The 12,889-nt window shown below is 28.8% G+C and overlaps 1 protein-coding gene across 2 annotated transcripts in view; it reads right to left on the bottom strand.

The window, feature by feature from the left end:
- LOC142321013 (limbic system-associated membrane protein-like) overlaps positions 1–9,753 on the bottom strand; it is a 1,017,196-nt gene extending 1,007,443 nt beyond the window's left edge. For both annotated transcript variants that reach the window (XM_075359008.1, XM_075359007.1), the window contains exon 1: positions 9,666–9,753. In XM_075359008.1, coding sequence (XP_075215123.1) covers positions 9,666–9,753 — 88 coding nt within the window. The remainder of the gene's footprint in view (positions 1–9,665) is intronic.
- Positions 9,754–12,889: the final 3,136 nt, after the last annotated feature.

The raw sequence follows: 12,889 nt of genomic DNA, 5'->3' as shown, positions 1-12,889 counted from the left end.
GAACAAAAAAGAATACTGGGTTTCGAAGCTATTTAATATCTGTTAACTTTGACTTTGGTAATCACAAATAAAATGAAACGATAATTGTTACAGTTTTTCTCGCAGAAAACATTTAATTTTGTGGAGTCCCTGTTGGGTTTGAAGGGTTCACTGGGATTTTTGCTCTCCTCCAGACGTGAAAATGCGTATTAACTTTTGCACTAAGATCAAATACTGACTCATCACCAAACACATACCATCAAAAAAACGTCATTTTCAAGGTAAAACATTTCGAATGCTCAGTTAGCACGCACAGCATAGTCTGTAGGCTTCAAATCCTGGAAAGCTGTAAACGATATTAACGCATTTGTAAGCTATTTCTTAAAATATTCAACATCTCCGGCATTGCTAATTCGGTCTACATAACAAATATTTTAGGAAAGACCCCCTGTCTTGTTCAACATTTTCTTGTGGGATAACCGTTATCCGTTATCGCACATACCCTCTTTACGCAAACGTTCGTTTCAAACTGATTAGCTATCGTCAAATATTGTAGTCATTTCGAGGATCACAATTAAATCTTCTACGGAGCGCACGTAAAACTGCAATTACAGATTCACATTCAGCAAATTGCAAAATACTCGTACAGAAATCTTTCTATTCAGAATCTTTACTAGTGACGCTGTCAAGCGGAACTTAATCTAGGGCTATGCGAGCAACTAAAACTATCCTTTCTGCTCTATGATTCTATCCTTAAATCTACACTGTACATCTCATTTTAAAAAAAAAGTTGTACAAACAAAATGCTGATACCCTTTTATTTACACCCGTTATAAAGTGTTTTTTTTTTGGTTTTTTTTTTTTTATTAAGCCGAATTACAGCCCAGTTTGAAATATGGAAACTCTACGTACAATCTTTCAGTTCTACTGATATTTTTAAATAATTTTTTATTTTTACTCAATAGGCAGTAGCATAAACTGCTACCGCTACATAGAATTTATTATTCTCCAGTTAAATTTTTTATATAAATTGTCTAAATACATAAATTACATAAATTTTTTTACATCTCTAGTTAAATAATTTACATTTTAGTAATATGTATTACCATTTACAAAAAATAAAAAAATTGCTTAAATAATAGTTTAGTTTTACTGAAACGAAATGAAATCTTACTGACTATGCTGAAAATTCTTAAGTAATTTTTTAGGCAGACACGAGAAAATATTTTATGATAACACAGTTGAGTGTAAATAAAATATTTTTTTCCTTTAGTTAATATTTACTTAATAAAAAAACCTTAGTTTTTATTGCAACATAAATAGTACAAATAAAATTAATAGTACAGTAAAATGCAGAGAATAATCAAGAGCAGAGTATAAAATTTATTCACCCCAAAAGTAAACATGAAAAATAATACTCAAACAAATAAAACAGTAATCCTTTTTTATCGTAAAAAAAATTAAAGCTGCAAAGTCACGCGGCTGAAGTCGCGTTCCGAGAAAATCCTACAACTGTTGGTTATTTCTGATGTACAGTTTACACACTCATATGCACACAACTTAATTTATTATTTTATTGAAATATAATATTTTTTCGTTTATTTAATTCAACGATTTTAACTATAGCACGCGCACATACCGGATTTAATTCATGTGTGGTGGTACTAGCGTTAACGGCCGGTACTAACTGAATTAATGTAATTTCTCAACTTACATAAAACAAATTTCGCTTGAACAGTCGGCAGACTGGTGAAGCCGCGAGGCTAAACTCGCCAGGTCAACGGAGCGATCAAGTTCGAGACCCAGCCAGACCGAGTTTGTTACATTTTAAATATTATTCATTCAATTAACTCTACCGTTCGCCACTCTACTCTAACGTCAAAACATAGGAGTAGTTAACAGCATTTTTTGGGGTGGAGGCAATTTTGCAAATATTGTTATTATATAATTATCAACAAATGTGCATAAGAGAAATGTGACCTTAAATGGACGATACCTCGAGATACTGAGGGTGACCTTAGTCACACCCCCTTGACCTTTTAAGTGGAAAATTTAACTCGATCATTGCCCCATATGTAGAAGTAATCTGACCAAATTTGGTCAAAATCGGTCTAGTAGTTCCGGAGATATAAGGTGATTTAGATTTGTGTGTGTTCGGTGTTCGGCCAACACCGAACACACACACACACACACACACACACACACAATTTTTTTGGGTTCCTTAGGTATCAAAACGTCAAGATCTGGTGAAAACCGCAAATGCCCAAATTAGACAGATGACAATAATCGTACTTTCCCTTTTAGAGTTTTAGCTTTACCATAGCGCTATCTAAATGGAAAATTAATCCATAAACTTTACATGTAACAAAACATTTTTAATTTTGTATTCTGTTAAAACTTTTCAAGTGCGATATAAAGAAACACGATTTACAAATACCCGTATTTAATATTCATAAAAAAGTTTAAAAAATAGGTTGTTAGTGTAATCTAACGAACTCATTACGGTGGTAAATTTTTGGAAATTTGTTTGCAAACATTATAACATAAGTAGCTGTTATTTTATATATATATATATATATAATATATAACAAATCTAATTTAATATATATAAAAATTATTAAATTATTAAAAATTAAATTATTAAATTCGAAGTCTAAAATAAGAGATTGACTCATAAAATAATGTAATAAAAAATTGCATCAAACCAGTCGATCGACTAATGAAAAAAACAAGTAAAGTCTTATGCATAGTTCAATTTCGTCTACCATCTACTTACTAATAATGAAATAAAGTTTTAACAAGGAAATAAAGATGAACTAGGAAGCAGTCTTGTGTAGGTGATACAATAACAAGTTGCTTCTCAATACATGACAAACCATTTTTTACATTCCAAAAATTCTAACCTCTTTAAATTCAAACCCGTGTTAATTATATATTCGAGACAACTGAAATTCCCTTAAACTTTTTCTTATAAAATCAAAGGAAAAATACCTGATAAAATTAATAACAATTGAAAATTTAAAAACGAGATTTGTAAAATATATAAATTAAAAAAATATATAAAAATTATACTTTCCAATATCCATTGAAATAAAATTACATTTTTATGTTGCTATAATTTTAAAAACTGCCTTAACGCATTTCCGTTTCCCTCATCAAAAAAAAAAAAAAAAAATTCATCTGAATACCAATAAAAAAAAATATATATATGAAAAAAATCAGAAGTTATTAGTGAAATAAAATTTTATGTACTTTTAAAAATGTGTATATGTAATTTAATAGGCGTTATTTCATATGTGTATACGTAATAGATTGGTGAAACATCAGATTATTTGATATTAATTGAAAATTATAATTTAGAATCGTATTATTTTTGGAGTTTCTACTTTAATTTCTATTTAATTATTCTGAATTTCTGTTAAATTTTTATGTACATTAAAGTTAAATACAGAGTGACTGAAAAATAAACCCCTACAAGAACAAAATATACACTAATGCATACATGCCCGATCTTTATTAAATTTCAAAAAATTCTTATCTTTTAGTTCATTACTCCTCTGATATTGTCGGACAATATTCTCCCTAAGTCTGAGTTGATCATCATTTCGATGTATTTTTTTTTTGCCAATCATTTCATCGCTCTTTGGTTTGGTATAATTTTTCTAATCTTAATTTGTATACAGGTTCTCTAGTTAATCTTTTTTAGTCAACCTGTCTTAAATCTTTTTATTTCTTCCTTGATCTTCTGTTCTTGTCGAGTAAAGTTCTATTGCAGTACTTGATGCACTTCATCGTCCTATTTATAATTCATCATTAATATTACGCAAAATTATGTTAAAAGATAATTATTTACAGTTAATGTTATACCAATTGCAATAATGTTAATTGTATACAATTCTTGATTGATTTATTAATAATTATTAACCTCCGATTGTAAAAGGTTTGCTACGATAAATTAGAATCCAATAAGTTATTAAAGAAATAAAATTTTATGTATTTTTCTATTTTAAAAAAAATGTGTGTATGTAATTTAATAGTCGGACAAGGAACTCATGTGGTGTCCACATGAAGATTTTTTTTTCAAAATTTCTATAATTCAAAAAATAAAGTTAGCAAAGTAATATATATATATAAATTTATTTACACAACAGAAATTCAATTTTTTTTTCAATAATTAATTTTTTTTTCAATTTTATTTTCATTTTTCCTCACCCGTATTTTTATTGCGATTCGAATAAAATTCAATTAAAAATAATTAAATTCTTTTTAAACATAACTGTAAAGCCCCTATTATTCGAACAATGAAATTTTCGTCAATGGGAACATTGTAACTACTTTAGAGTAAAGAGACTGATGATCAGTTGACGATATATATTATGTTCAAAAAAAAAACTTTAGCAAAAACATTATTTCTGTTATTGTCTTGTAAATATATTCTTTATTTTATTATAAAAACTGTACAGTATAGTATTTCGTTTGAAGTATAAGAGTCATTTCAAGTTAAAGGTACGATATAACACTGAAGCATGCAACAATGTATTGTTGCATGCCCGGTTTTTTCTTATAATAATAGTTCATTATTTTTATTATGTTAGAGTAAAATTTTTATTGGAACACTAGACCAATATATATATATAAAAATGTTTAAATTTATTATTTTTTTATCTTAAATTACATTTAAAATAGGTTTCGTTGATTAGAAACCATAAGTAAATTTTATGGCAATCAAGTTGTGAAGGCGTTTCCCTTAAAACACCTTAATTAAATTCTAGACATCAACAGTAAATAAAAGGTAGTGTAAGCATTTCCAGCCAGTAACGAAATAGAAATTATAATAATGTCCAGTACTACGGATATAACCTCAACATAAAAAGAATATTAGTAACATAGGGAAAAATAAAATTATAAACACAAATGTTCATAAGCACAAACAAAAATAATTTGATGATGTATAACTTCAGAAGAGAGACCTCGTTCTGAGTATCACCAATAGATTTCAAGATCCAATACCTGCTTTAATCGCCATACATTTTCGCCATTGCCTTAGAGGTTAACAAAAGCTAAATAGTATACGTGGTTGTTAAATTCGTGGTAAAATTTTAAGTAAAAAAAAATCTATGTGGACACTACATGATTTCCTTTTACGCCTATTAAATTATATATACAATTTTTTTTAAAATGAAAAGTACATAAAATTTTATTTCATTAATAACTTCTGATATTTTTTCATATACGTATATATATATATATTTTTAATTATTATTATTACTGAATTTTTATTCATCGTAATTTTTTTTTTTTACAATCAGAGGTGTATGTTAATAAATAAATATATTTAAATTTAAAAAAAAAAGTCAAAAAAAAGAAGATGTAGTCTGATTCGAACTGATATGTCTTTCCCTTATAAGAACCAAAAATTTCTTTAATTAAAATTTATTTTTCTATAACTCTGGAACCAATGAAAATAAGTACCATTTATGATATATCGTTGAAAAGCTCTCAATGAGGATTTATTACGGCAATTAATAAATAGTCCAAAATCTGGATTTTTGATTTTGGATTTCTGGCTTTTTTGGACGCTTTTGGTTCAGTCGATTGCGATTAAAAGGGAAGGTGCACTACTAGATGTTACAAAAGTCCTAAATCCAAAATTTCAACATCCTACGGATAATCGTTGTTGAGTTATGCGAGACACGCCGAAACTAGTCAAAAAAGACAAATAAAAACGGTTTAATAATAATAGAAATGTGCATCTGATTGTTTTATTTACTATGAAAATATTCTTGAAATATTTCTTTAAAAATATTTTATAAATTACTGTTTTATTTTCTTTTGTTGTGAGATTTAAACAGTTTGTTAATTTAAAAAAAGGGTAATTTGTTCAACTGCTACACAAAACGTTTTTTCTTTTCTTAATATATTTTTCATTTTAACTATAATTCCGCATTGATGAAGGAGGATTAGATTTAAGACTACAATTTCTTCCCTACATTAAATTCTTACACATATAATCAGTTCTTCATATATATAAAAAGATACATTTGGCAGCTTTCCTGTAAAAAGGATAGGCATTAACAGACAATAGTAAAGAGCTGGGTTCTGGGGTGAGATAGTCCACAGGAAGGATGAGTTGTCTCCGGCAAAACACGAGCTAGTATCACACGATATTCTGCATTCTGTTGGACGCTTATCAATACTGAAAACATGATTTGCATCGCTGATCCAACATCGATTTTCAATTAGAAGTTTCTGTCTCTCGTGTTCACAAAGTTCACACTCATTTAAACAACTCGCATATTAAATCTGTTTGCAAATATGACCTAAATTACTTATTCAATTATTTTGTTTATAAAATATGACATTTTAATTATGTTAAAGCTGTAAAAAGAATTATTTAAAGATAAAAACATCAATGTATGTAAAAATAACCCCTAAAAAATTACCTTAAACTTTTTTTAAATTACTTTTTGCAATAAATAGATACTCGTAAGTCTGAAAGGTAAAATTATGTATAATTCTTCAGTTTATGTTAAAACAGAAAAAATAAATATTTTTTTGTTTAAAATTCAAAGGAATTTCTTGAAAGGGAAATTCTAATTTTTCCTGACATTTCAATAAAATGTTAAATTTACTTACTCTCTTCATAATTTTAATGCGGAAAATAATAATTCTAGGGTTTTTAAACCCTACTTACTTATTAAAATTTTATTTTTTTAAATAAAAGAAGTTATGAAATATCACAACCTAAGTATTAACCAATTATAAAAATAGAGATTATTTTACAAATTAAGATAGAGTTAAGTTATAGCTAAAATTCAATTAAAGATACATCAAAAGCTACGCAAGTGTAATTCTAAAACAAACACTTTGTTTTAAATACAATATATATATATTTATTTATTTTTTGCTATTATTATGTGTGTTTAATCTACTATCATTCCCATTCCGATTTACCGGAACACAAATAAGTACATACAAGGATAAGTCTAAATAACATTGATCAAAGTTCAAAGTTCAGAACATGGAAAACAAAAAGAACACCAAAAACATAGTCTTATAAATTAATTAAGAATAACTAATCAAACAAAGAAACAGTGAAACAAATTAAAGCTCCAGTAAAAGTAAGTAACGAAACGAAATGAAGAATTTTCAAGATGTACAACAACCTAGGGTAGCTGATTCACCTAAAATCTCTAAGAACTTACAGATATAATATATGCAGTCGCTTTAGGCGACTACCGTCCTTACCATTACCCAGGAAATTAACCGCAAGCCAGTTCACATGTTTGTTTATTCTTATTTTGCATCTTGTATCGAATCACCGTATATCCTCTCGAGCCCAGATAATCGAGTATTTCGCAAACTACGGCGCTTCTGTTATATTTCTCAATAGTATTTTCTGGAACCGCAGCACGACTTCAATTACTTCGTTTGTTTACTCCACAGTAGGATTCCGTGAGTCCAAATCAGTTCTAGAACCACTGAGTACAGCAGTTGCTTGTAAGATAATCATAGTTACGACCCCCCCTGCGTAGCAGTCAGGACATTTCCCTGAAATTAATGTTTAGCTGCATCTTTTTCTCGTTGACATGACTTCTCCAATTCAGACAGTGATCTAGACGCACTCTTAGGTATCGCATGCTGTCAAAGTGTGGGATGAAAATGTCATTAAGTTGAACTCGCAGGTAGCTACCCCTCCTCATCGTAAACATTACATGCATAGACAAAGCCGGATAAACCTAGGTAGATAAAATATGAAGATCTTCCATCTAGCTAATTAGATCCATTAGATAATCAGAGCTTAGCACTAGTTAATTAGATTCAATAAAATTTGTAGTTTAGCAGCAGCTGCGATAGGGTCGTTATCAACAGCCACGATTGCCGTGTCATCCGAAAATGATGCAACTGTTATGTCCTCTGGACTCGGGAGGTACGCAGTGTAGACCATGTACAAAACCGCCCCGAAACTGAGCCCTGAGGTACACCCGACCCAGTGTCAAAGAATACAGAATCATCTTTATTGTACTTTACCTGATAAAAACATCCGTTCAGGTAGCTGTGTAGGATTAACGAATATGCCTGAGGAAGGCTCCTTTTCAATTTATCGGTGTAAGGTCTGCTGAACATCCAAAAAACGATCGAGGTATATTGAAAAAGAGATATTTAGATAGTTATTTGAGAATTTCTTTCCTTTTCGAAAAAGGATGATTACTCACTGCGGAAGGCCACGAAGGACTTATATAATACACCACCATCATAGTTTCCACCTTTGAAAACGTTGGATGGGTCGTGAGCTCAAATTGACCGTGAGAAAGTTGAGGTATTTGTGAGGCATCTTTAGAAGGTCTTTCTGCATTTTGACATGCAAGGGACTGTTAAGGAAGAAATAATCGAATTCCTGAATAGCCTAGTTCCTGTACAACCTAATTTGTCAGCAGAGTATCTGAGAGTAACCAGTAGAGAAGGAAATTCAACGAAAGCTCCCGGATATGACTTGATAACAAATAAAATACTTTTTATGCTTCCATTCAAGGCCATCCAGTAGATAACACATCTCTTTAATGGGATTCTTCGAACTACAAGCTTCTCAATGGAATGCAAAGTGTCAGAGATGTAATGGTTCCGAAACGGGTAAACCGATCCGTGGTGTAGCTTCATACAGGCCAATAAGCCTGTTACCTTCTATATTGAAGGTACTTAAAAGACTATTCTTTCTGAGACTAAGGCCGATTTTGAAGAAAGGACGTGTTATTCCTGACCATCAATTTTGCTTCAGAGTTGGTCATATAACAATCGAACAATAAATAAATTTTTAAATACAATAAATCTCATTATGGGATATAATTTTAGTAATGCGTATTATCTTTGTCTACACAAATGAAGTAATTGTATATAAAATATCAGGTGAAATTAATTTTATTATAATAATAAATATCAATTGCTATTCATTGTTTACTGACAAACGTTGCATTCATTTTAAATCATAATTATTTAATTGTTATAATTATATTTCCTCATTTGAATAGATGTCCGGAAGATGAAAATTAAAACAATTAGAATTCCATTAATGCGGAAACTTTTTAAACGTATTACATTCATTTATTTACATAAATTTTTAAACACAATATATAACAGTATATAAAATTACTATGTATTAGAGAGAAAATTGTTATTTAATACAACAAATTACCCATTGAAATTTCAGAGTTTAATTTTGAAACTTATATTAGTTGTAATCTATAAACTGGAGACCCTCATACTATTGCTATTATTTTTATTACAGCCATGATTTGTTGAGCACAATAACGTCTAATATAAACCAACGGTTTAGGAAGATCAAAATACAACCGATTATATTATCTTAGAGGAAACAAATAATTATACTTCTAAATAGTATGTGACTTCGTGAATTTCATTAAGAATTAATTTCAGATTTCCTGATAATTACTCGTATTATTAATGACACAAGCAAAAGAAAAAGAATTCTCTAAAATTTATTTCGAGATAAAAAAAAAGTTGGCGAGTTAATAATAAAAAAAATATGTGTATTTTTTTTTTTAAATACGGGTATTTAAGCATTCTTCTATACAAATATAATTCACTGAAACATCGAAAATACAATTTTGCAGGAAAACATAATAGTAATAAGAAAATACTTCTGTAAAAAAAAATAGTTAAAAACTTACCCGTTTGTGAAGGTTGTGCGGCAAGACTGAGTATGAGGCCCACCAGGCAGTGTAACGCCACGGGCAACTGGCGGGCCCCTCGCCACATCTGTAAACAAAAAAAAAAAAATATTAATGAGTGAAATAATAATATAATTTAGTACAAGTAAAGTATTATAATTATAATTTAAATTCAGAACTATTAGCAATGATTTATATAATCTTATTACATTTAATAGTTTACATTATTTACATTTTAGGAGGAACTGGGTGATCAGACTTGAGTAGATAGAAACTTAAGCCAGTAAGCTTAACTAATTAGTAATACAAGGCTTACCCAATGGTTTAAACAGTTGATATTAACCGATAACGTATTAAGGTCATATATGCATCCTGTAGCTATTATTAAAGTTTAATCATCAAAGTGAAATAAAGTTTATTCATAGAACGTAAAAACTGAAATCTGTTTTTTTACATTTAAAGAGATGAAAATAATTTTTTTTTTAAATTGACTTTTCATAGTTTACTAACAAATTTTTATTACTTATTTTAAATAGGTTATTTTATAAATGAAATAATGCAATCGATTTATTTTTCTATAATGGAAATTGAATAACTAACACATTTCCTAAGAGAAAAAAGGGTATAAAAGAAATAAAACTGAGAAAAAAACACATTTCTTATTACAAATTCGGTGGAAAATAGAAACAGCAACCAGTTATCTATTTTTCCCCTCTTGATTTTTTAAATTATTTTTAATTTAATAATGGAACATTCATTATTTTGGTATGCACATTATCTGATAAAACAAATTTAAAAAAAAAGAAACCTATAAATTATTTTCATAGGCAAAATAATACAAATTTATTTGTAATTAAACAAATATTCGTCCGTAAATAGAAATAATTATAATTTTTATAGATTATCAAAGTGAAGTTCACTACATAGTGACAGACTGTGTTCCTAACCATAGGATCCTTCACCCGGTCACTCCTCTGGTTAAATCTCCTAGGGTCAGACATGGAAACCTTTTAGTCACCTGATATCATCGTTGTGGTCCAAAATCTTTACTGCCAGATAATTTTCATGTTTGTCTACCCTCGGTTGGTACCGCCAGTTAATTATTTTTTTCGTTAACAGAAACAAATCAATCCTTTTAACGATTTAAAAGAAAATTTCTTTGTGTAGCATTTAAATTTCAAATAAATTATTCTGTAGAAGGTTAAACTTAACAGATTTTCTCAATGATCGTTTGTATGTATGAATTTATCAATTACAATTTTACATTAGCTTTTAGAGTAAAAATATTCATGTAACATACGATATATCTAGTAATTAAAAATTCTGTTAATTATTTATTCTGTTATTAATTAAAAATTCTGTTAAATAATTCTAATAATTAATTAAATTCTGTTAATTTTTCTAGTAATTAATTAAAATCTGTTAATTAAAAATTTAATGATAATACACATTTCAAACAATTAAAGTTTCTGTCTCATCCGCTCTCTCTCTCTCTCTCTCTTGCGATTCGAAAAATTAAAAAAAAATTCATGATTTCTTCTCTTACATTTGTTTGTTAAATAAAGTATATAGTTCTACGATTTTTGAGAGTGCAAGGAACTATAGGTATTAATATGATTTCCTCTTTGTGTCAATACAAATGCTGAAATATTTCATATCTTTTATGCAGAAAGTTTCTACAATGGTAAGAATTAAACAACTCATTTTTATACCTGTAAATCATATAACAATCGAGTGAGTAAACATAAATTAATAATACGCTAAAAAAGGATATCTATGCTGATTTAAATATTTTTGATGAATGTTAGAGCAATATAGTAAACATTATAAGAAAAGTATAAAGGTTTTAATGGTGTCTTGAACAAAGTTTCAAAAAGTACAAAACTTTTTTCGGATATTTGCTAATGCGAAAAATCACCTAAATGACATAAAACTGCCACTTTTTAGATTAGCAAATATGTAGTATTTAGCTATGAAAATCTCCACCTTAACTCCACGGATGTGTTAAAAATATTAAATTTTCAATTCAAACTTCTTCATTCAACATTATTCCGGGGATGGGCGAAGTTGTTTCTTTAGGAATCCATCGATTTTCAAATGGCTCTTTTATATCTACAGAAAGATACATTTTTATTACGGTTAAAATTTGAGCCGTCAACCCAAAATTGTAAATCAGTAACGTATTGCTACCATCCAAATAAAATAATCTCGATTACAGAAGAAATTTGAATAGCATGGAGGCCGCTGGCTGAAAATAGTGTTGCGCTTTCCCATAAGTGAGTCATTTGGTATGTTGCGGCAATTCCTCCGAGAGTAGATTGTTCTTTCTTCCCATCCACCAACTTTCCTTATATTTAATCCCCTTTTTCCTCATTATTTATTCTGACGTTAAGATTTTGACATGCCCCGTTATCAATACTAAATATGCTGCTACCATTGGTACTAACTAGTAGGAGTACTGCACGTAAGCGGACCCGAAAATTTTGTTTCTGTAGTTAATAGCACAATAAGCTGGTCTGAAGTGCCTATGAAGTAAAGTCTGAGCCTCCTATACTATCCTAAAATACGAATCCAATAAATGTTATTGTTATTTATTTATTATAATTTTGTTTCATCAATTAGAAATAAAATCTCCATTGAACGGCTTCTACATTTCAGAATACATAGAATGTTACTATAAAACTAATTTACAGCTTCCTTATATAAACTACTTTTTATTTATTTATTATTTTTATAATTTTAAAGTACATGTAACCTGTAAAATTCAGTATCGTAAGAAGTGAATTATTTTTTTGAAAATAACGAGATAACTAAATGTACTTACTGCAGTTTTTATTTTAATTTCACTATTTTTACTAAAGAAAATATGTGGCTAAAATTAATTAAAGAAATTTATAAGTTAGTAATATACGCTTTCAGTATTTTTTTTTAATTAACTTAATTGAGTTTTTCTAACATAAATACAAAATTACTTTTTAAGCGCGTAACACAAGTAAAACGAATGTTTTACTTGTAATAGGTGTGCGATAAAATATAGTAGTGTGCAATTAAATAAGAGTAGAACCAAAGAATTTCGTATAAGCAGATAACCAGGTATCATGTCAAAACATGAAACTCAAAGACATAATATTAACAGCAGTATGAGGAGATCACTGCTAGCTGTAGGGTAGTTACTGTAAAATGAGAAATGGTTACTTCTCTCTAGAACGTAATTAATCCTCTCA

This window comes from Lycorma delicatula, chromosome 3 (genome assembly GCF_047948215.1).
Source record: "Lycorma delicatula isolate Av1 chromosome 3, ASM4794821v1, whole genome shotgun sequence".
NCBI lineage: Eukaryota > Metazoa > Arthropoda > Insecta > Hemiptera > Fulgoridae > Lycorma > Lycorma delicatula.
The sequence above is the reverse complement of the archived record's forward strand: the minus strand, read 5'-3'. Positions and strand labels throughout refer to the sequence as shown.